The 25,707-nt window shown below is 41.2% G+C and overlaps 1 protein-coding gene and 1 long non-coding RNA gene across 4 annotated transcripts in view; one reads left to right on the plus strand and one right to left on the minus strand.

Moving 5' to 3' along the window:
- The window catches only part of parn (poly(A)-specific ribonuclease (deadenylation nuclease)), a 165,259-nt gene extending 150,513 nt beyond the window's left edge, over positions 1-14,746 (plus strand). The window contains exons 24-25 of one of the 2 annotated variants that reach the window (XM_073060256.1): positions 6,607-6,726; positions 13,889-14,746. In XM_073060256.1, the coding sequence (XP_072916357.1) occupies positions 6,607-6,725 (119 nt within the window). In that variant the 3' untranslated portion in view covers position 6,726; positions 13,889-14,746. The remainder of the gene's footprint in view (positions 1-6,606; positions 6,727-13,888) is intronic. The other variant, XM_073060257.1, reaches the window with a different exon arrangement.
- Positions 14,747-14,999: 253 nt separating this feature from the next.
- The window catches only part of LOC140735339 (uncharacterized), a 74,380-nt gene continuing 63,672 nt past the window's right edge, over positions 15,000-25,707 (minus strand). For both annotated transcript variants that reach the window (XR_012100734.1, XR_012100735.1), the window contains one exon: positions 15,000-15,329. This is a non-coding gene — a long non-coding RNA (uncharacterized lncRNA). The remainder of the gene's footprint in view (positions 15,330-25,707) is intronic.

A 25,707-nucleotide genomic window follows, 5' to 3' on the forward strand; every position in this document is an offset into this window, starting at 1 on the left:
GCTCTCTTTCCAGGTCAAAGAGATGGCAATGTTATTGATAAAGATATTTCAAATGTCCATAGCCACAGGTGAGGTGTCGAAGAATTGGAAAATATCTAAAGTTGTTCTGTTGTTTAAGAAAGGCTCTGAGAATAAGCCAGGAAATTAGAAGCTGGTGAGCCTGACATCAGTAGAGGGAAAGTTATTGGAAAGTATTCTAATAAATTAGGTAGACAGCAACTGACTGGGGATAGTCAGACCAGCTTTGTGCATGGTAGGTCATGTCAACCAATCTTGTATAGAGATTTTTGAGGAAGTTACCAGGAAAGTTGATGAAGGCGAGGCAGTGAATGTTATCTATGTGGACTTTAGCAAATCCTTAGATAGGGTCCCGCTTGGGAGGTTGGTCAAGAAGGTTCAGTCGCTTAGCATTCAAGATGAGGTAGTAAATTGGATTAGAGATTGGTTTCATGGGAGAAGCCAGAGAGAGGTAGTAGATGGTTGCCTCTCTGAATGGATGCCCGTAACTAGTGGAGTGCCCCAGGAGTCTGCTTTTGTTTGTCATCTATATGAATGATCTGGATGATAATGTAGTTGACTGGATCAGCAAATTTGTGGATGATACCTGGACGGGGTGTAGCGGACAGCAAGGAAGGCTATCCTGGATTCCATTGGGGTCTGGACCAGTTGGAAAAATGGCAGATGGAATTTAAGGCCGATAAGTGCGAGGTGCTGCACTTTGTGAGGAGCAACCTGGGTTGGTCTTGCACAGTGAGTGGTAGGGCAAAGAGGAGTGTGTTAGAACAGAGGGATCTGGGAATAGAGATACATAATTTATATAATTCCTCGAAAGTGATAGAGTTGTAAAGAAGGCTTTTAGCACATTGGCCTTCGTAAATCAATGTATTCAGTTGGTATGTTTTGTTGAAATTGTAACAATGTTGGTGAGGCCTAATTTGGAGTATTGTGTGCAGTTTGGAGAGATGTAAATAAAGTTGAAAGAGTGCAGAGAAAATTTACAAGGATGTTGCCAGGACTGGAGGACTGAGTTATAGGGAAAGGTTAACTAAGCTGGGACTTTGTTCCCTAAAGTGTAGGAGAAAGAGGGGAGATTTAGTAGAGGTATACCAAGGATTTAGATAAGGTAAATGCAAGCAGGCTTTTTGCACTGAGGTTGGGTGAGACTGCATCTAGAAGTCATAAACACAAGAGATTCTGAAAATGCTGGAGGTTAGGTGAGACTCCAAATGGAACAAGATGCCAGTGGAAGTGGTGGATGCAGGGTCAATTTCAACATTCAAGAGTAATTTAGACAGGTACTTGGATCAGAGGGCTATGGAGGCTAAGGTCTGGGTGCAGGTCAGTGGGACTAGGCAGATTAAAACTTCGGCATGGACTAGTTGGACCAAAGGGCCTATTTCTGTGCTATAGTATTTTATGACTCTACATTCAAAGGTTTCAAAGGTACACTTAATGTCAGAGAAATGTATACAATATACAGTGGCATGCAAAAGTTTGGACTCCTCTGGTCAAAATTTCTGTTACTGTGAATAGTTAAGTGAGTAGAGATGAACTGATCTCCAAAAGTCATAAAATTAAACATGAAACATTCTTTTCAACATTTTAAGCAAGATTAGAGTAAAATTTTTGTTTTGTACAGTTTTAGAGTGAAAAAAAGAAAGGAGCACTATGCAAAAGCTCGGGCACCCCAAGAGATTTGAGCTCTCAGATAACTTTTACCAAGGTCTCAGACCTTAATTAGCTTGTTAGGGCTATGGCTTGTTCACAGTCATCGTTAGGAAAGGCCAGGTGATGCAAATTTCAAAGCTTTATAAATACCCTGACTCCTCAAACCTTGTCCCAACAATCAGCAGCCATGGGCTCCTCTAGGCAGCTGCCTAGCACTCTGAAAATTAAAATAAATGATGCCCACAAAGCAGGAGAAGGCTATAAGAAGATGGCAAAGCGTTTTCAGGTAGCTGTTTTCTCAGTTTGTAATGTAATTAAGAAATGGCAGTTAATCGGATCAGTGGAGGTCAAGTTGAGGTCTGGAAGACCAAGAAAACTTTCTGAGAGAATTGCTCGTAGGATTGCTAGAAAGGCAAATCAAAACCCCTATTTGACTGCAAAGGACCTTCAGGAAGATTTAGCAGACTCTGGAGTGGTGGTGCACTACTCTACTGTGCAGTGACACCTGCACAAATATGAAGAGTCATCAGAAGAAAACCTTTCCTGTGTCCTCACCACAAAATTCAGCATCAGAAGTTTTCAAAGGAACATCTAAACAAGCTTGATGCATTTTGGAAACAAGTCCTGTGGACTGATGAAGTTAAAATAGAACTTTTTGGCCTCAATGAGCAAAGGTATATTTAGAGAAAAAAGCTGCAGAATTTCATGAAAAGAACTCCTCTCCAACTGTTAAGCACGGGGGTGGATCGATCATGCTTTGGGCTTGTGTTGCAGCCAGTGGCACGGGGAACATTTCGCTGGTAGAGGGTAGAATGAATTCAATTAAATACCAGCAAATTCCGGAAGCAAACATCACACCGTCTGTAAAAAAAAAAAAAGCTGAAGCTGAAAAGAGGATGGCTTCTACAATAGGATAATGATCCTAAATACACCTCAAAATCCACAATGGACTACCTCAAAAGGCGCAAGCTGAAGGTTTTGCCATGGCCCTCACAGTCCCCCAACCTAAACATTATCGAAAATCTGTGGATAGACCTCAAAAGAGCGATGCATGCAAGACGGCCCAAGAATCTCACAGAACTAGAAGCCTCTTGCAAGGAAAAATGGGCGAAAATCCTCCAAACAAGAATTGAAAGACTCTTAGCTGGCTACAGGAAGCGCTTACAAGCTGTGATACTTGCCAAAGGGGGTGTTACTAAGTACTGACCATGCAGGGTGCCCAAACTTTTGCTTCGGGCCCTTTTCCTTTTTTGTTATTTTGAAACTGTAAAAGATGGAAATAAAAAAGTAATCTTGCTTAAAATATTAAAGAAATGTGTCATCTTTAACTTTATGCCTTTTGGAAATCAGGTCATCTTTTACTCAGCTATCACAGTAACAGAAATTTTGACCAGGGGTGCCCAAACTTTTGCATGCCATTGTACATCCTAAATGTTTTTTCTTCTCAACGATCCACGTAAACAGAGGAGTGTCTCAAAAAATGAGTGACAATTAAACTTTAGAGCCCCCAAAGTACCCCCTCAGCTCCCCTCCCTCCTGTGCGTAAGTGGCAGCAAGCAACGATTCCCCCCGTGCACTCCCCTCACTGGCAACATGGCTGCTCTGGAAAGACTATTTCAGAGTTGACCATATTGCTTTGGTGGAGTTGCAATCAAGGTTTTGTTCTTTCTAGATCATTGGCAAAACTGATTTTTAGAAGAAACTGGTGGTTTATTGGTCATTGTTACTGAGATTGGTCTCTTAATTCAATTTTATTTAGTTAATTGAATTTCAATTTCCCCTAATTCTCTGAAAAGACTCAAATTCCCATATCCAAAAAATTAGTCTAGGTTTATGACGAGTTCATCTTGAGTGGATGTGCTGGGTACTGTTGGGGACATTAGGAATACTGAGGGTGTGTATAAGATTATGTGAAATTGGCTAGAAGTGCTGAGAAAACTTGACCATTTAAAAAAACAACTGCCAGAAGCTACAAACTGAAATAAAATGAGAAAATCACGCAGCAAGTCAGGTAATACCTGTGGAAGAAGAAATTGAGTTGATGATTCTGGCTGAAAACTCTCAGACATTATTAAGCTTTGACAAGTTGTGCTGAATGTGACTCCAAGGGCTAATGGTCTCACTTCAGAAAAGCCATTATTAAGTCCAATATAATTGATGACAGCATCTCAAAGAGCATAATTTTACTGCCAACCACTCATTTGTCAAGGAGGTAAACCTTCCTGGGTTGGAACAGCTTGGTTTCAGTATTATAGGCGTATAGGGAGGAATGAAAAGATAGAAACATAGAAAACCTACAGCACAATGCAGGCCCTTCGGCCCACAAAGCTGTGCCAAACATGTCCTTACCTGAGAAATTACCTAGGGTTACCCATAGCCCTCTATTTTTCTGAGCTCCATGTACCTGTTCAGGAGTCTCTTATAAGACCCTATCGTATCCGCCTCCACTACTGCCGCCAGCAGCCCATTCCACGCACTCACCACTCTGCGTAAAAAAACTTACCCCTGACATAATCTCTATACCTACTTCCAAGCACCTTAAAACCGTGCCCTCTCGTGCTAGCCATTTCAGCCCTGGGGAAAAGCCTCTGACTATCCACACGATCAATGCCTCTCATCATCTTATACACCTCTATGAGGTCACCTCTCATCCTCCATTGCTCCAAGGAGAAAAGGCCGAGTTCACCCAACCTATTCTCATAAGGCATGCTTCCTAATCCAGGCAACATCCTTGTCAATCTCCTCTGCACCCTTTCTATGGTGTCCACATCCTTTCTGTAGTGAGGTGACCAGAATTGAGCACAGTACTCCCAAGTGGGGTCTGACCAGGGTCCTATATAGCTGCAACATTACCTCTCAGCTCTTAAACTCAGACCCACGATTGATGAAGGCCAATGCACCATATGCCGCCTTAACCACAGAGTTAACTTGCGCAACAGTTTTGAGTGTCCTATGGACTCGGATCCCAAGATCCCTCTGGTCCTCCACACTGCCAAGAATCTTACCATTGATACTATATTCTGCCATCATATTTGACCTATCAAAATGAACCACCTCACACTTATCTGGGTTGAACTTCATCTGCCCCTTCTCAGCCCAGTTTTGCATTTTATCAGTGTCCTGCTGTAACCTCTGACGGCCCTCCACACTATCCACAACACCCCAACTTTTGTGTCACCAGCAAATTACTAACCCATCCCTCCACTTCCTCATTCAGGTCATTTTTAAAAATTACGAAGAGTCGGGGTTCCAGAACAGATCCCTGAGGCACACCACTGGTGACCGACCTTCATGCAGAATATGACCTGTCTACAACTACTCTTTGCCTTCTGTGGGCAAGCCAATGTGCAATAGCGTGCACCCAAGCAACAGCGGGCCACATGTTGGGAAATGGTTGTCACCTTGTAGGGACTTGAATCACATAGGATCTGCCCATCCCTAGAACTTGGTGTTTTGCTAAAAAAAGAGGCCAATGAAGCGAACCTTTCTTGTAAAATTGGCCATCAGAAAATGAACTTCCATGGTGATGATTAATCTATAGCAGGGCTCCCATCCTTTTTTTAATGCCATTTACCCCTACCATCGAGAGGCCCCCCGGTCTATAGTAATTAGTTTAAATTCTCAAAATCAAGACATACTGTATTATATGATTTTTCATGTTAAAAAAAGTCTAGTCCCAATGGTGCGGCAGACAGACCTCCCACTTTGCAGGTTCACTAACCTGGGTTCACTCTGACCTCTGCTGCTGTTTTATGCAGAGTATGCATATTACCTTTTACCTTTGTGGGTTTCCTCCGGGTGTTCCAACTTCCTCCCACATCCCAAAGATGTGCTCATTGATAGACCAATTGGGTACTGTAAATTGCCACCAGTGTGTAAGTGAGAGATAGCAATAAACCCAGAGGAGTTTATGTGAATGTGAGAAGAATAAATGGGATTCATTAATGTAGCCAGTGTATCAATTTTATTATAATTGTATTAGTCGAAAAATTTGGAATTAAGTTATGAGAAGCTTTATGTCAGGCTGGCAAACCTTCATTGTTCGTGGTAGGGAGAACGTAATTGGAGTGTATAAGTAGGTGTGTGAATAGCTGGACATCCATGTCTTCAATTGCCAGTGCCTTGGCATAACTTCTAATAACTTTTGATTAGTAGGAGATTGACCAAGAGATAAATTGAACTCAAAAAAATTCCTTAAACGAGTACTTTTATTGACTTAGTGATTTCAGAGGACTGTGATTCCCCAGAAGTGATCAAGGGCTGCATTGAATGGCTGAAATAAGAATTTGTTGTTTTGGATTACCCTGAATTCTGGACTGCAAATGTAAATTGAACTGTGGGTGTTTTCTGGGTGCAGGAAAGGATCTTTTAGGCAGAGGAAGGAGATGGGGATGAGGGGCTGGGTAGTAATCTCCCTCTGGACCTGGGCTTCGTATTTCCTAATTTTCATACAGTTCTCACTTTATTGGCACTTAGAGTTTCTTATCTTGTTTTCTAAGGAAGGCTTGAAATGGGTGACAGACACCATCCTTGCACAAGGATCCAAGTCCCTGTTTTAGATGACTGCTGGGAAGCCTGAAATGATGTTGGAAGCCCATGTCTGATGCAGTGAGAATCCACAGGGAAAGATTCCACATGCACTTCCGTTATGTTTTCTTTTATAGATGGGCTGCAGGATATCCCAGATTCCATATTTGGAAAGTAATCTATCCTGTACTATGTGGCCTCTTCCTCCCCCTCCCCCAATCTCCACCACCAAAGCTTCTTGGTTTGATGTTCCAGAGATAATTATCCTTTTGAGTTTAATCAGTGCTATTCACTGCATTTGAATCAGCCGATGCAGCTTTGTTTCAGTGAAAACTACCACTGGCCAGGATATGGAGCGTACTCCGTTCTGAACTACTTTTAAACTTCTCTTGCACTGTTGCTATCTTGTAGGTAAGGGATCTCCTGACATTGCCAATTTGACGAGAGCCATGGCAGTCTTTTTGAGACTGTCACTTGCAGCAGTGTCTCTCCTTGTGACAAGTGTTGCTGTTGGCGTATACTTCAGCTAAGGTATTGAACTTTGGCAGGTTGGTCCTAGATGCAGATATTCTGAGCAAATCAAAAAGCCCCACTTGTGTGACAGTGAAATATCATCTACCTGTTGGTAGGATCTTTCTTCTCGATACATGGTTTTCTTTAACAAGCTTTGTATTTTTGTGAGAAAGAAAAACACTGCTTTTGTTCAGATCATCAGCAGTCCTGAAGAAGGGTCTCGGTCTGAAATGTCTACTCTTTATGCCTCTCCATAGATGCTGCCTGACCTGCTGAGTTCCTCCAGTACTTTATGGGTGTTGCTCTGGATTTCCAGCATCTGCAGGATCTCTTGTATTGTGTTCAGTGCCTTGTTTACCTATCTACATTGCTTTGTATAGAAATTACTATTGGAACAGTCTTGTTCAGTAATGAAACTATGAAATAACTTGCTTTGCACATTCTTATGCATTTGAGGTTATTTTAATAAGGATCCAATGGACTCATCCAGAAAGCAGCTTTTCCTCCTATGAAGTTTTGCATTGTATGTTACCTCGAACCCCTGTGCTCCAATTTCACTAAGATGCATTGATCTCAGAATGGTTTTAAATAATTTCTTGATCCCTATTTTTAAAATGTTAGGGGCTGCCTATGCTTATTAATGGCACTCATGTAATGCATGCTTTTATGCTGAATGCTTTTGAAAAGCTTATCTCAGTTCATTTTAAACACAAGTGATTCTGCATCTGCTGGAAATTGTGAGCAACACAAATACAAAATTCTGGAGGAACTCAGCAAGTCAGGCAGCACCTGTGGAGGAGGATAAACAGTTGATGTTATGGGCTGAGAACCTTCATTAGGACTCAACTTAGCTCATTTGTTACACCTCCAATTTCAACTAGTCAAGAAGTTTGGGTATTTGGCTGACCCCATCCTTTACAAATGGAGGTGGTGGTAAATCAGTGCTCTATCAAGTCTCTCTTTTCCCAACTACCAACTGAGAATTTGGTGAAAGTTAACTCTATCACTTGCCAATGCAGTTGTAACCTTTACCCATCAATTAGCTTAGTGTATGTAATGCTTTGAATTCATAGATCATCATTATCAATTTTATTAGAGGTAATCACTTTATTTAATGTATACTCTCATAGCCAGGTTAAGTCAAAGACGAGTTTATTGTCATATGCATAAAGTACATGTACACACAGGTGTTTAAAACATGGAACAGTATAGCACAGGAACAGACCATTCGGCCCACAATGTTGTGCTGAACCAGGTAAAAAGCAAATCAAAAACACCCAAACACTAATCCATGTTTCCTACACCACGTCACCAGGACATAAGAAATAGGAGCAGGAATCGGCCATCCTGCCCGTCAAGCCTGCTCTGCCATTCAATAAGATCATGGCTGATCTGGCCATGGACTCATCTCCACCCACCTGCCTTTTCCCTATAACCCTTAAATCCTCTATCATGCAAGAATCTATCCAACCTTGTCTTAAATATATTTACTGGAGTAGCCTCCATGGCTTCATTGGGCAGAAAATTCCATAGATTCACCACCCTGTGGGAAAAGCAGTTCCTCCTCATCTCTGTCCTAAAGCTACTCACCCGAATCTTGAGGTTATGGCCATATCCCTCTATCTTCTTTAGATCCATGTGCCTATCCAAAAGTCTCTTAAAAGCCTCTAATGTATTTGCCTCTACCTCCATATCAGGCAGTGCATCTACAAATCTCCGAGTAAAAAAAACTTAACCGCCTACATCCGCCTTGAGCCTACCCTCTTTCACCTTCAATGCATGCCCTCTGGTATTAGATACTTCTACCCTGGGGAAAAGATGCTCCCTGTCTATTCTATGTGTGTCTCTTATAATCCTCGATCAGATCTCCCCTCATCCTCCGCCACTCCAGAGGAAACAGCCCAAGTTTATCCAGCCTCCCGTGGCTGCAGTGAAAAACTTGCTTGCAGCAGCATCACCAGCACAGAGCATCAGATAACCAGCATTCACAAGAAAAATACAAACATAAATTTACTCAACTTTTACATAAAACAAATGTAATAATGTTAGTTTGTAAAGAACTCTTCTTGCCCGAAATTTGCAAGTGAAGTTGATCCTTATTTCAATAGATCACCTTAACACCAGCATAGAGCCTAAGTCTGTATTGTTTGGTAACCTAACTGCTAAGTCCATAACAGTGTATTTACTGTATCTGGCGAACTGAGAATTAACTGCTATGGTTCTTCTTGCGTGCATTTTATTGAAATTATTTAACACTCTTAATAAATGCCCATGACGGCTGACTCACTGGCAATGTAAAACTACTAAATAAAGTGTTGACAAGAAGCCCTGTGCTTAGATGTGGTTTTGTAGTGAAGCTGAAATACCAGGCTGCATTCAAATCAGTGGTTAGGTTATCTGCTGAGGAGATGCCATAAGAAATAGAAGCCATTGTGTTTGCTTTTCAATGAAGTTTTAACTGATCTTTACTTATGAAGTCCATTTACCTTGTTTCCTATTATATAAAAATGGATAGATTATCTGTCCACAAATTTCCAGAGTCCCGCAGGGTTAAAAATTCCAAAGATTAATTGCTTGCAGGCTGAAGAAACATCTTTATATCTCAGTCCTGCTTTATTTTGAGAATCTCCAGTTCACACCAGAGCTAAGTGTAAACTTCATTCCTAAATCGACTTGTTAAGCACTGTCAGAATTTTGTATGCTTCAGTGAGATACACTTCTCATTCCTCTCATCTCAAATGAATATTCTTAGAGATACAGCATGGAACAGACCCTTCTGGCACTACCCAGCAACCCTAATCACAGGACAATTTACAACCAATTAACCTACTAACCCGTATGTCTTTTGGAATGTGGGAGGAAACCGGAGCACTGGGAGAAAACCGCTGGTAGTATCGTACAAACTCTTTACACAATATCAGTTAAGTCTAAAACAGTTCCCTTTAACGAAATGTTTCCTATTCTGTGACTACAAAGATGGCAGGCAGGCTCTTACAGGAGCCAAGTCCACAGAAGTCGTAGCCCAGCTTTGGGAAAGGGATCTGCCATACTATATTCCTACAAGGGGGTGGGGGGTGAATCCATTGGGTCTCATTGAGGCAAACAATAATTTGGGATGCTGGGTTGGAAAAGAGGGTGGGAACCAGGAATTCTCACCAGCACTGTTCAGAGTCTTGTCAAAGATTTTCTCCCTCCGGCACATTATTTCATCACTGAACTCCGAACTCCCATGCCCCGTGCTGTAATAGCATTGCACTAACCACTACGCTACCATGGTGCCCCAATATAGCCTTTCTAAAAATATGACATGCCTACCCTCTTGGGGATTTGTTTTTCTTGGTTTCTAGTCCATTTTGAGTTTATTTTGGGAAAAAAAGATAAGCTTTGAAAAGGCCCTTAAGTGTATTATGCTCAATGTGATATTTTGTTATGACTATTATAAATAGCAATAGGAGAACAATTTAGCCAGTGGTAAGATTAAAACTGATGAAATAATGTGCTGGAGGGGGATAATCTTTGACAAGACTCTTAACAGTTTACTTAACCACTGACTCATTGCTACAGTGCTGGTGAGAATTCCCATTTCCCAACCCGCCCCCCCCCCCCCCCCCAACCTTTCCAACTGAATCCCAAATTATTGTTTGGCTCAATGAGACCCAATGGATTTTTTTTTCAGCAGGGATATACAGTGTGGTAGATATCTTTCCCAAAGCTAGGCAACAACTTCTGTGGACTGGGATCCTGTTAAGAGCCTGCTTGTCATCTTTGCAGTCACAGTATAGAAAACATCTCATTACATGGAACTGTTTTAGACTTAACTGATTTTGCAGTATTGAAATTCTATTGTTAAAAGAGCAAAAGTAAATAGTACAACATTAGAGTTGCTGTCATTTGTAACTAAGCCTGGGATTCTCCAAAAATGCAAAAAGATTGAACTTTGTATAAAAATCTAAAGTACGTCATCTTGTCCTGAAATCTTTGTGCATGTGCCCACCTGAAATGCAGCATACAGATGTGCACACTAGTGCTGTGGTTCACGTTTGCACTAGAGGCAGATAATCACAATTGTAAGTTATTCATTTCTTGGTAAAATAAATAGCTGCACTACCCTACCTTTGGATGTCTCCTTTGGATATCGTGCAAAAGGCACCCATCTATAGAAATGTCATTTTACTATGCAGAATGAAATAATTGACACAACTTGAGTTGACATAGTTGTTTCTTTTGGCCACTATAGCAGTAGCTGTAAAGTTGGTCATCACAGATGAAGATCTAGTGACCTTGTATTGGGTTTGTGAATGGGCTGATGCTTTGGAGGAAAAAATAAAAGCTTCAGCCAATTGTGCTAAAATTGTTTTTTGTTAGCCTTGAATTAATCTTAAATAGTTCTCAGTGATAGTGACCACCTTTATTCTTCATGGATACATTTCATAATTATATTACTATAATCGAGATTATATTTTGAGTTACTTTTTTTCTGTTATGAATAATGCTATTGATGCTTTTTAATATTCAGTTTTCCCAAGATTTTGTTAATTTTATTTCCCAAGCTTTTTAATTTTGTTGTCAACCTGAATGATTTAGAACTTCAGAAAGTTTTGCCTTGATGATTCAGTGATTGTGTAATCTTTTTATTAGTACTGCTGAGTCATTTAGTGGAAAAGATGTGCAATTGTCCACCCATTATAAATGATCAAGTAATGAAGTATTTTGATATGTAGTCACTTGTAATTAGAAAATCTGACAGCAAGTTCTATCACATCTCAGTGGCTGTAAAGTAGTATCAAGTTTGTTTGCAGTTTTGGTTGGAAGATGGCACTGATCAGGAGGTCATGAAGAGTTCCCTTGCTCTTCAAAATAATGGCATGTGATTTAAATTCTATAAGAACACAAGAACATAAGAATTAAGAGCAAGAGTAGGCCATCTGGCCCGTTGAGTCTGCTCCACCATTCAGTAAGGATCATGGCTGATCTGACCATGGACTCATCTCCACCTACTTGCCTTTTCCACATAACCCTTAATTCCCCTATTACGCAAAAATCTATCCTACCTCATCTTAAATATATTCATTGAGGTAGCTTTCACTGCTTCATTGGGCGGAGAATTCCACAGATGCCTGTACCTTTTTATAATCTCTTTTGAGACTGATGCCCTCTCCTAAAGACAATGTTTTTAGGTTTGGCACTCCCTTGATACTGCCCTGGAGATTAGCCCCGGTCATATGGCCATGAACCTGGGACTTTTCTCTCATGTGTGAGTGTACTGAACTCGGGCCACAGATGCTGACTCTTTATTCCTTTCCATAGATGCTGACTGATCTGCTGAGTTTCTCCAGCATTTTTGAACGTTTTCCTAACACATAAAATGCTGGTGGAGCACAGCAGGGCAGGCAGCATCTATAGGAAGAAGTGCAGTCGATATTTCGGGCCGAGACCCTTTGTCAGGGCTAACTGAAAGAAGAGGTAGTAGGAGATTTGAAAGTTGGGGGGGGGGGGGGGGGGGAATCTGAAATGATAGGAGAAGACAGGAGGGGGAGGGGTGAAGCTAAGAGCTGGAAAGGGATACACAGCTGGAGAAGGGAGAGGATCATAGGTTGGGAGGCCTAGGGAGAAAGAAAGGAGGAGGGGAGCACCAGAGGGAGATGGAGAGCAGGCAATAAGTGATTGTGAGAAAAGGGAAAAAAAGGGATTTTTTTTTCTTTTCTCTGTCCCTCTCACAATCACTCCTTGCCTGTTCTCCATCTCCCTCTGGTGCTCCCCTCCCCCTTTCTTTCTCCCTAAGCCTCCCATCCTATGATCCTCTCCCTTCTCCAGCTCTGTATCCCTTTCCATCTCTTAGCTTCACCCCTCCCCCTCCTGTCTTCTCCTATCATTTCAGATCTCCCCCTCCCATTTCCAAATATCTTACTATCTTTTCTTTCAGTTAGTCCTGACGAAGGGTCTCGGCCCGAAACGTCGACTGTACTTCTTCCTATAGATGCTGCCTGGCCTGCTGTGTTCCACCAGCATTTTGTGTGTGTTGCTTGAATTTCCAGCACCTGCAGATTTCCTCGTGTTTGAATATTTCCCTGTTTTTTTCTGGCAGTTGACTAGAAGGAGAGTTCAAAGGATACCAACATTGCCTATAGACCCATGTTTGCAAAATGGCCATTTTGGCCAGGGCTAGAGAGCTTTTGTTTTATGGAAGGGTGCTTTGCCATGAATTAGGTTTGGAGATTAAAGGGGGGATTTGGTGGGGGAATTAGACATAGGTGAGTGAGTTTAACCAAGAGAAAACTCTTTCTGCCTCGTTTGCATGAAGACAATTTGGTATTTAGCAAAATTTACATGAGGGTGAGCTGTTAAAAAAAATTTCAGTGGTAATGCAGCTTTGTGACAGTCTGAAATAAGGAGCAAAAATCTGTTACTAGTCAATTGTATTCTATTATCTGGAAAATTTATCTTGTAAAAGAGCTGTAATCTTAAAAAGTTTCTAAAGTGTATTGTAAAGGTGATGTGATCTGAGACAATGACAGAATCTGTCATAAGAATTAGGTCATTCAGCTCATCACGTCTGCTCCACCATTCCATCTAGACTGATTTGTTAGCCGTTTCAGCCCTATTCTCCTGCCTTCTCCCCATAACCCCTGATGCCCTTACTAACCAAAAACCTATCAACCTGTGCCTTAAATATAACCACTGACTTGGCTTCCACTGCCACCCATGGCAATGAATTCTACAGATTCACTGACCTCTGGCTAAAGAAATTCCCTCTCATATCTGTTCTGAAGGGACATCCAATTCAGAGGCTGTGCTCTCTGGTGCTAGATTCTGCCACTATAGGAGATGTCCTCCAATATTCAATAGGTTTCAAGGAGATCCGCAGCCATTCTTCTAAACTCCAGTGAGTACAGGTTCAGAGCCATCAAACACTCATGCATTATCCCTTTCATTCCTGGGGTCATTCTCATGAACCTCCTCTGGACCCTTTCTGATATCAGTACATCCTTTCTTAGATAAGGAGCCCAAAACTGCCGACAGTATTCCAAATGCAGTCTGACCAATGCTTATAAAACCTCAGCAGTACATCCTTGCTCTTGTATATGATGTTTAGTATGATATTTTAGTAATGTGCAAGATTCCTCGTGTAAATTGGGGACTGCATGCAAACTTCATTATGTTTTTTTTTCCTGTTAAATAGGCAGCAGTATAAATGCCCACATGGCATTGTTTGAAGTCCCAGACACATGGTGACATGAAGCACATGGAATTACAAAGTGATATCTTCCAGCGAATACAAGGACATCCGATTTGCAAACCTTATTGAACCATCAGCTCCAATCTAAATGTGGTACAAGACAACTTTAAAAAGTCTTTAAAATAAAAATGAAATTTTAACTATATGAATATGACCTGACATTGCATTAAATATTTTAGGGTTTTTTCCTCTCTTTTTTTGAGAAACAGGTGGGATTTGATTGCATTTTGAATATTCTATTAGTCATTAGCTTAACAACCTGCATTTAAGGCCAGTCATATGCTTCTGATAACTTGAAATAGCAACCAACCTTGGAAGTTGCCTTGTGCCATCCACTGGGATGTTTGTTTGAAAAACAATGTAATCACTGTTCAATGCTGTAATTTTTATTATATATGTGTACATCAGTTGTATTGTCAGTGAATCCAATGACTTATCAATAATGTGGCCTGACTACCATATTTGGGTTTTTCTTTTTTTTAAAAAAAGGATGCTCAAAATATTGTCATCTTCCTTGCATTAAGGACGGCGACCATGTTATGTTGATCCTTTTCTTTATGTTAACTGGTGTGGATTGCACTGAGCTTCCAGCCTTGTATGTCAGAAACTGCATTGTACACCAGACTTCTGTAAGTGGTATGTGTGTATACGCATGTGTGTGTGTATGTATATGTGTGTGCGCGTAAGAGAAAACCTTCCTGGGGCCAGTTGTGAGTTTTGTATCATATTTAAAGGTTTTTGTATCATGAAGAAAATTAAAATTTCATGAAGGAAAATTAAAGACAATTTTCTTACTATAAATCATGTGCTCTATGTGCAATGTGTTCATTAGTCAAACACAACTGTATTTCTTGTCTATCTGGTTTCAAACCAGAGTTTAATATCTCTGTGTACAGATCATTCTGCCTGAAGCCACAATGTAAATTAGAAGCCAAAAATTGAAGCCTGTATACATAATTTAAAAGAGAATTCAGGAGAAACCTTTTTGTACACTGAATGTTTGAAAATGGAACTGGCTGCAGAAGTTGGATATAAAAAAGAAATGACTAGGAGGTGGAGTAGTCTGTTTTAATTTGTTCTATAGGTTTACATAAATTGGAAAAAAAAATACCTTAAAATTTACTGTTGTTTTCCTCATCCAGCATTCACTGTCACTCTAACACATCGGACCTGTGTTGAATTTGTCGCTTGGTGCTGCACAGGTTACCAGTCCTTGCCTATTCAGCCTTCAGCTCAGCCGATTTTTGTTGCAGAGAAGGAAACTATCACCCCTGGATGAGACGAGTCAAAGGGAAGTCTGGGGAAGGGGCTACAGGCTATCCTGTTGTACAATCCAAATATAAGGAGGTAGACCTCGTTCAGCTTGTACAGTCTTAAGCTGCACCTGTAAATGAAGAAAACATGAAGTACAGTTTGAAATTTATATTTAGTTCTGTCTATGTGCAGAGAAGTCCCTCAGTTCAGTGTGTTACTCTGGATTTCCAGCATGTGTAGAATCCTTCAGTTCAGATTTTTGAAGCCCCTGTTTGTCAGGGACGACCGTGGACGTCTCTACGTGATACACAGGCTAGGGTAGTATGATTTGGAGAGTAAGCTGTTGCTCAAGTAGCAGGCTCCCCCTCTTTACGGATCCAAAGGAATGGCAGAGACTGATAGGTTGGCACCAGTAGAGTTGCAGGAGTTGCCAGTCAGCATTGAACTCAACATAGGACTGCCTTAGGGACTCCAGCTCCAGATTTTTCCTTGGGGTTTAGTCCCAAAGCCTTTCCCTTGAGTGGGTATAGCCGCAAGGAAGGGGAGGTTTGAGTTCAGAGTTTTTCTTCTCCTAGATGAGCTGCCAACCATGGCTGATGCACCCCATCTGCCCAAAGCAACTGGTTTTAAGGCAACAGCAACCCACCTTTGCCACTTCTCCTGTAAGTAGAAATAGTTCCGTCAGGTTTTGTAGCTAAGTTGGACTTGGTTGTCAGAGATTATTTGAGATGCATGCCCTTGGGAGCATTTATTAAGTAGTGGGAGCTTATCCCCATTATCAGCCGCCCCCCCCCCCCCCCCGCTACAATAACCTTAAGGAACCTCAGTAGACTTTGAGGGAAAGTGATAATATTGGTGTTAAGGAATGAATCAAAAGGTCAAAATAACTCTTCAAATGCTCCTGATATTTAGTGAAATTAAGGAGGCATTTTGATCGCTTGCAGATACCAGAAAACCACTTTACCTGATGCACTGGATTCAATCCTGAAAGAATTTGCTGAATGTAAATAGCTAGTTGGACTGTATCCCAAACATGGGCTCCTAATTAACAGTTGTGATCTATACTGAATTGCATTGACACATTCGGTGTGAATCTATTTTCTTTCCTCATACATCGGCAGAAGGAAAAAAACATTTTACATGCAAAGCTGAATTATAAAATTCAGCATCTGATGAAGGTAGACTTTCAAAGGGCTCTTCCTGTGAGTATAAGTATCCCCATAAAGTGGAAATATTTATGGTACTTGTGCTTTGAGCAAATCTTTAAACATTCTTGCATCCGGTATTCCACAAGCTACATCTTTGAAATGTGGTCTGCCATGATAATCCACTCTTAATCAAGTATTTATCATGGTTAAGTAAATTTTCCCCAAGTGCTGGCAAAACACAATATTCAGTATTGGGATTTCATCTGGGTAAATTATCCAAAACATTTTACATATTAATTCTAAATTTAACTGTCTTTGCATAAATTTGTCTTTCAAACAATTGAACCTTGGATGAGGAAGACAGCTTAAGGAAGTTGATCAAATGGAAAGTTTTTTTTCCCATTCCATCAAGTGTTCGTAAGTAGCTTTTAAACACTTAAATTGTTCTTCTTGTCATAATAAATTGGAGAAGAATTAAAACTGTTTTTGGTCCTTTTAACCCAGTGGTCACACCCCCTTCAGAATCATTTCTTACAGCGTTCATCAGGTAGTGCTTGGTATTAGTAGCTTTCTGACACATTTGATATTTTCACACGTTAAAATATATGCTGTGTCTGCTTTGGTAGCTACATCTTGGAAGCCAATATAGTCTGCTGCTGCTGTGCCCATTCACTTCAAGGTTCAACATGTTGTGCATTCAGAGATGCTCTTCTGCATACCACTAATGTAATGTGCGATTATTTGAGTTACTGTCAGCTTGAACCAGTCTGGGCAGTCTCCTCTGACCTCACTCATTAACAAGGTGTTCTTTGCCCACGGAACTGTTCGTAACTAGATTTTTGTTTTTGTTTTTGTTTTGCACCGTTCTCTATACACTCGAGACTGTTGTGCATGAAAATACCAGGAGATTGGCAGCTTCTCAGTTACTCAAACCACCCCATCTGGCACCAACAGTCATTCCATAGTAAAAGTCACTTAGATCACATTTCTTCCTCTTTCTGATGTTTGGTCTGAACAACAACTGAACCTCTTGGCCACGGCTGCATGCGTTTATGCAATGAGTTGCTGCCACATGATTGGCTGATTAGATATTTATATTAATGTACAGGTGTACCTGATAAATAGCCACTGAGTGCAGATTCCTTGAGCCTCTGGGTACCACAAGCTCTGTGAACATTTGTCACAAACTGAAGGCTCTGAATTTGGCTGTTGGGAGCCATTCATGGTTGATGTGTGGCTAACAGTAACATGTGGCAGGAAATCATTACTAAACCACATGACTAAGCACAGGGCTTGGATTGAAACAGATAACACTGCAGCATCCCACTTCCTGCTCAAAAGCCCTGCCTTCAAGACATTTACAGCTTTTATTCTGCTTCTACCTGAAATTTAAGTTTTCATTTAAGAATCTTGCCCATCACGCTCAAAGAAAATTTGTTATCAAAGTACATACTTGTCACCCTATACTTGAAGTTCATTTTCTTACAGGCATTTACAGTAGAAAGAAATAATGAATGGAAAGCTACACACAAACTGACAACCAATGTGCAAAAGAAGACAAACAATAAAAAAGATAAATTATAACTCATTCTCAGTATTCAGTTGTTAAAAATGAGTCCATTGCAGTGGAATGAGTTCAAAGTTTATTACTTAAATTTTACACAAATTTTGCAGCTTTGGCCTGTTGTCACACCTAAACTGACCCCTCAAAGTTGCCTACAAGTTGCTTGCTGAATTAGTGGTCTAGGTGCAGTGAAATGCAGCCTCAAATAGAATTGGTAATAGATTAAAACAGTTCTGGTTTCACCTACCATCAGGAGGTGCCAGTTCTGAGCCTGGAATAGTCTGACATTTTAAATCAGTACTTTGTTCATTACCTTTCATTAGGTTTGAACAACTTACAGTTGTGGGGAAGAACAGGTTAATAAAGACATCAAATCAAGGAAAGGCGTTGCATAATATTGCAACAATTATACTCTCTGCTGATTGGCTGTTTTCCTCTGTCATTCACACAGGGCATTTTCACTCACTGAAACTTGTCATTCCACAACTGCATCTAGACTGCCTATAGTGGCATCAGCTCCAGGACTGCATGCCAGAGATATCACAACTCAAGTATTTATCTCAATTCTGTTCTTTTTGTCCTCCATTTCAATATTGTTGTGTTACACCCTCAGTCAGGGCTCAAGAGCCTCACAATTTCTGCTTCTGCTCCGCTTTTCCCAACCTGCAAGACATCATCTCAGGCTTCCTAATGTCCGTCTAATCTGCCTTACAGCGTTCTCACAAGCACAAACTGATCCTAGTCAAAAAATCTCACACGATGCATCATTTTGCCTTACCGCTCCTGCTACTCCATGAGTTGAAGAGCAGCGTCCGTCACTGAAGACCCTCATCATTGGGGACATGGCCTTTTCTCATTAGTATAACTCTTCCCTAACAGCAGTAAACTATTCGGGAACAGCTTCTTCCCCTCCACCATCAGATTTATGAAATGATCCGTAAACACTATCTGTACATATATCTAAGGCAGAGATTGATAGAATCTTGATTAGTCAGGGCATGAAGTGATATGGGGTAAAGGCAGGAGACTGGGGCTAAGAGGGAAATAGATCAGCCATGATGAAATGGCAGAGAAGACTCAATGGGCCAAATGGCCTAATTCTGCTCCTATGTCTCATCGCCCATTCTTTTATTTTGTAACAAATTTCATGTCATAAAACTGATAATTATTTAACAATTTATATTTAAAGCAGAGGTTGACGGGTTCTTGATTAGTCAGGGTGTCAAAGGTTTCGGGGAGAAGGCAGGACAATGGGTTTGAGTGGGATAATAAATGAGCTGTGATGGAATGGTGGAGCAGATTCAATGGGTCAAATGTCCTAATTCTGCTCCCATGTCTTATGATCTAATAAACCTGGTTCTTTATCACTGTGCCCTCGCAATGCTTTCATACCAACTGAAAGTTCAAAGTAAACTTATTATCAAAGGATCCAAGGTACCTCCACTAATGGTTTCTTTTCCTGCATTGAACCATCACTCAAAAAGTTATTTAAGCTTCATGCTTCCAGCATCTTTTCTTTTATTCCTTTCACTCATGCCGGCCATTGGTGGGGAACTCCTAGGCAGAGCTGGACCGACTGCGGCTGTTCTATTTGTAACTCCTAGTCAAAAGCAAGCAGCCCATGCCTGCACACAGCAAGACCCCTTTCCCGAGGATCTTCAATTTGTTGTGGCAGAGAGGCTTATGAGTTAGTGAGATCCCGAGAGTTTAGCTTCAGGTAGGGTCACCCACAGCAGTACGGTTCCAGACAAAGAGTGATCCAACCAAAGCCTCAATGGAGGAGCTGGCAGAAGATGATGACATATCACAACTGTGGTGGAGGGTCTCCAGTGTCTTGCATTCCATGTCACTGGACCCTGACCCTGATCTGTCAAAGATCCATGCAGGCGCTCTCCATTGAGGGAATACACCCTTGCCAAAGCCCAAGGAACAATCAGGCACAGCTGATGGGTGGCATTTTGGTATAAAGTGTTTCAGTAGACATCTACAACAGAGAGGTTAGCCAATTATTCTCACCTTTTTAATGATATTAACAGCCTTCACGCTCACCACTGATCAAAAACTTAACTGGTCCGACCACATCACCATGATTACAATTAACAGGATCAGCGGCTGGATATTCCAACACTGCAAAGCTGTCCATTTCAACCTTTTTAAGCAGCACACACGGAATGCTGGAGGAACTCAGCAGGCCAGGCAGTGCCCATGGAAAAGAATAAGTAGTCGACGTTTTGGGCCAAGACCCTTCTTCAGGAGTCTTGGTCCGAAATGTCACATGTTCACTCTTTTCCATAGATGCTGCCTGGCTTGCTGAGTTCTTCCAGCATTTTGTGTGTGTTGCTTGGATTTCCACCATCTGCAGATTTTCTTGTGTTTGTGTGCCAATCTTTGCTGCTAACATAATCAGACACTGAGCACATACAACTTGCATCTCTTTTGCTGTCAAGTGACTTAATGATGGAATAGCAGTGACTTAATGGGCTGAATGGCCTAATTCTGCTCCTATATCTTATGGTCTGGCCTGCTGAGTATTTCCCATATTTACTGGTCTTTACTTATATATCTTCATCCAGTAGTTGTAGAATTCTTCTTTTTGACCATCTATTAGTGAATTTTTTAACTTTCAAAGTATATTGGTCCAATTCCTCTGCAGTAAAACAATTATATGAAAAAAGTTAGTTGTCAAGCAGCTCTTAGTTTTACTTGCGATTAGTGCACGTATGGCATGATAACCATTCTTACATAAAAATAAAGAGGATTCAAAGCCTCAGTTCCAACATTTAATAAGATCAAGGCTGGTCTGATTGTGACCATAATTAACTTCTTACCAATCTGCCTGCACTAACCTTTCAATCTCTTGGTTATCAACTATCTATCTCCCCATGCCTTTAAAGTATTCTAAGACCCTGCTTCCACCGCCCTTTTAAGGAAGTGTTCCAAAGACAAACGACCCTCAGAGGAAAAACAGCCCCCTCCCTGCCACCATGTTGGTGAGTCCTGGGGTTGGATGTCTGTGCAAATCCAGAGTTCGAAGCCTGGACACCAAAGGATGAAGACTGAAGTCGCTGAGCCCAAACTTGAGACCCGATGGTCGAGGGCACTGGGTTGGTGTGTCTGGAACTGATATCTGTGTTTCAGGGACTGGAGGCTGGATGCCCAGAGGCAGCCTGAGGCTGGTGGGTGTGTGAGATAGTGAGTGGGTGGGGAGGGAATGAGGGAGGAAACTGACTTGTTCTGTTGTTGTTGCGTTGTTCAGCTGAACATTGTGGGCATGCTACTATTGTCAGCTCAGAAATGTGTGCTGGCACTTGTGGGCTACCCACAGCACATCCTTAGGTTTTGGCTGGTAACAGAAAAAAACATTTCATTGTATGTTTAAAGTTCAAAGTTCAACATAAGTTTATTAACAAAGTGCACACATGTCACCATATACAACCATGAGATTCATTTTCTTGCGGGCATACTCAATAAATCCATAATAGTATAATAACCATAATAGAGTCAATGAAAGACCACACCAACTTGGGTGTTCAACCAGTGTGCAAAATACAACGAACTGTGCAAAGCTATACATGTGATAAATAAATCTGAAATCTAAAATGGGTGAGACATTATTTTTAAACAGTGGCTTTAAAACTGGTTCTAGAGTTTTCCAAAAGAAGAAACTTCCTTTGCACGTCCAACTTATCAAGACCTTGTTTCAATCATCTGCTACCCTGCTGAGCACCAGTAACTACAAACCCGGCTTTCTAACCTCTCTCTCTATAAGACAATCCACTCCTTCCAGCTATTAGTCTGGTAAACCTTTGAACTACTTTCAAAGCATTAAGATCCTTCAATAAGGAAATTAGTACTAAACGTAGTCCTCCAACTGTTACCTCAGCAATGACTATGTAACTGAAGTGTAAAATGGCAGTTCAATAGTATGGCAGTTAGTGTAACACTATCAGAGTGCCAACAATCAGCAAACCGGCATTCAATTTCCCCCCCCACCCCTCTCTTTAAGAAGTCTGTGTGTTCTCCCCATGACCATGCGAGTTTCCTCACAATGCTCTGGTTCCCTCCCACATTTCAAAGGCTTGCTACGTTAGCAGCAGAAGCATAGTGACACTCGGGGGCTGGCCCCAGCAAACATTCAGACTGTGTTGGTTGTTGATGCAAGTGACACATTTTCAGTTTTAAGTCCATGTGACAAATCCCCCACTTTTCACTTTATCCCTCTGGCAATACATCCTATTTAACCTCCTCACTCACTCACTTTTGCGAATCATGCCACAGAGTCACCCAGGACCCCCTGCATCTTAGACCTCTGCAACCTTTTGCCATTTGGATCCCCTCCCCCCCATCTGAATGGATTATTTCACATTTTCCCACATTATACTCTATTAGCTAAATCTTTAACCACTCACTTGACATTCCCAACACCTTTGGTACTCAGCCGCTACTTTGGTTTTCCTGTTAAGCAATCACACAATATAAATGTGTTGTTCTTAAATCACTTTTGCTTTTATTCCTTCCTTCCTGCACCCCAGTGCACACAAACATCAACTAATTTATATCTCTGCTTACATTCGAATGATCCCAGCAGGAATTTAACCAAAACTCCAGCTCTCTATGGGATTTCCTAAAATCTGGGGTTATTCTAGAACCTCCAAAAAGTGTTGATTACTTCCTAGGCCACTATTAAGTACCTCAAGAGAACACTAGATATAGATTTATTTATCACATGGGCATTGAAACTTACAACGAAATGCATCATTTGCACTGACCATAAGGCATTGGAGAAGATTTAGGGAATCTGGCCCATCGAGTCTGCTCCACCATATAATCAGGGCTGATATTCTATCCCTCTCAGTCCCATTCTCCTGCCTTCTCCCCATAACTTTTAATGCTCTTATCCAGCAAGAGTCCCAATACTCCACTTTAAATATATCCAGTGACTTGGTGATGAATTCCACAGATTCATCACCCTCTGGCTAAAGAAATTCCTCATCTCTGTTGGAAAGAGATGTCCTTGCACTCTGAGGCTGTGCCCTCTAGTCCTAGATTCTCCCACTATTGAAAATATCCTCTCCACACCCACTCTATCCAGGCCTTTTATATTCTATGAGACCCCCACCCCCCATTCTTCTAATTTCCAGCAAGTACAGGCCCGGAGCTATTAAATGCTTCTCATACATTAACCCTTTCACTCCCAGGATCATTCTCGTGCACCTCCTCTGGACCCTCTGCAGCACAGGCGCATCTTCTGATAGATAAGGGGCCCAAGATTGCTCACAACAGTCTGAAGGCCATCTGACCAATGCCTTACAAAACCTCAGCATTAGATCCTCGCTTTTGTGCTCTTGTTCTCTCAAAATGAATCCTCACATAGCATTTGCCTTCCTTACTCAAGCGGCAAGTTAACCATTAAAGAATCCTGCACTAGGACTCCCAAGTCTCTTTGTACCTCCGATATCTGAATTTTCTCCAAGTTTAGGAAATAATCTATGAATTTATTTCTTTTACCAAAGTGCACGAGCATACACTTTGCACACACCTAAGGATGTGTTGGGTGCAGCCCACAAGTGCCATCACACTTTCCGGCATCAACATACCATACCCACAATGTTCTACTGATCCATGAACAGGAGTATTAGCAAAGAAATATCACAGAAGACAAAGCATTTTCTCAGCTATGGTTGAAAGTACAGAGATAAAGGTTGAGCATCACAATCTGAGACAATTAATCCATGCCCATTTTAACACAGAACTTCACAGCCCTTCTGCCCATAATTTTGTGCTAACCCTTTTACAAAGAACATTTGGAAGATAGGAAGTTCAGGCTTGATATAACAGATTACTGATTATTATTTATTAGTAATCAGTTTTTTTTATCCTTTTTGTATTTGCACAGTTTGTCTTTTTCACATTGGTTGTTAATCTTTGTGTGTGGTTTTTCATTGATTCTATTATATTTCTTTGTTGTATCGTGATTGTCCACAAGAAAATGAATCTCAGAGTAGTATATGGTGAATTCAGTTTATGTACTTTGATAATAAATTCACTTTGAACTTTGATCAAGGAGAGATGAGGACAAAGAATTATGTGGTGAGTTCTCACATGGAAATGTCTATCACTTAAAGTTAAACATAGAAACATAGAAAACCTACAGCACAATACAGGCCCTTCAGCCCACAAAGTTGTGCCGAACATGTCCCTACCTTAGAAATTACTAGGCTTACCCATAGCCCTCTATTTTTCTAAGCTCCATGTACCTATCCAAAAGTCTCTTAAAAGACCCTATCGTATCCGCCTCCACCACTGTGGCCAGCAGCCCATTCCACGCACTCACCACTCTCTGAGTAAAAAACTTACTCCTGACATCCCCTCTGTACCTACTCCCCAGCACCTTAAACCTGTGTCCTCTTGTGGCAACCATTTCAGCCCTCAGACCCCAAGATCCCACTGATCCTCCACACTGCCAAAAGTCTTACCATTAATACTATATTCTGCCATCATATTTGGCCTACCAAAATGAACCACTTCACACTTATCTGGGTTGAACTCCATCTGCCACTTCTCAGCCCAGTTTTGCATCCTATCAGTGTCCCACTGTAACCTCTGACAGCCCTCCACACTATCCACAACACCTCCAACCTTTGTGTCATCAGCAAATTTACTAACCCATCCTTCCACTTCCTCATCCAGGTCATTTATAAAAATCACAAAGAGTAAGGGTCCCAGAACAGATCCCTGAGGTACACCACTGGTCACCAACCTCCATGCAGAATATGACCCGTCTACAACCACTCTTTGCCTTCGGTGGGCAAGCCAGTTCTGGATCCACGAAGCAATGGCCCCTTGGATCCCATGCTTCCTTACTTTCTCAATAAGCCTTGCACTTGGAAGAACATCTTCCAAATGTTCTTTGTAAAGGGCTTATTAAATGCCTTGCTGAAATCCATATACACTACATCTATTGCTTTTCCTTCATCAATGTGTTTAGTCACATCCTCAAAAAATTCAATCAGGCTTCTAAGCCATGATCTGCCCTTGACAAAGCCATGCTGACTAGTTGATAGCCTAAATTCTATAATCTCAGAACTCTTTGTTGAAGAAGAATCATACTTTGCAGTTTATAGAGAGCTATCATTCTGATACCAATTCTTGTCTCTAATCTTGTGTGTTGTATTCTGCCTCACGTATGCCCCCACTCCCCAAACCAGAACTTCAGGCATGTCTCAGCCTCTATCAGTACTGCCCTTGTTGTCTTGCTGACCAATGCAGCAATCCCGCTGAGAAATGGATTACTGCACTATCATCAGGCTCCTGAACCAACTTGCCGCAACTCAAAGTTTAAAGTAAACTTTATTACATGGAGCTCATTTCTGACTGACAGACTTAAGTAGGCTACTTTAAAAATTCCTGTTTTCAAGTAACTGGTTTGCATTGGAAAGCTGGTGTTAATAATTGCATTCCTCTTTGTGGGTGGTGTTGTGATAACATCAGAACTGGCTCAGGTTTGACACTCAGTTTATGGCTGGTTATTTCTAATCACTGATAAGAATGTACCACACAACCTAGACTGCTGAATTTTGAATGCTGAAACACACACACACACACACACACAGAGCCTAAGTGACAGTTATACAGAGCATTTTCAGAAAATACTTTTTTTTTTCATTTAAAAAATTTGTGTTTATTTCTCCTGCCACTAATTTTGAAGGATTTTGAAGGGAGGGAAATTCTCCAGTGTCATACCTAACAGTTATCCTTCAAGCAACATTACTTTTAACCAACATCATTTATAGAGC

The sequence above is a fragment of the Hemitrygon akajei genome, chromosome 11 (genome assembly GCF_048418815.1).
Source record: "Hemitrygon akajei chromosome 11, sHemAka1.3, whole genome shotgun sequence".
Classification (NCBI taxonomy): Eukaryota; Metazoa; Chordata; class Chondrichthyes; order Myliobatiformes; family Dasyatidae; genus Hemitrygon; species Hemitrygon akajei.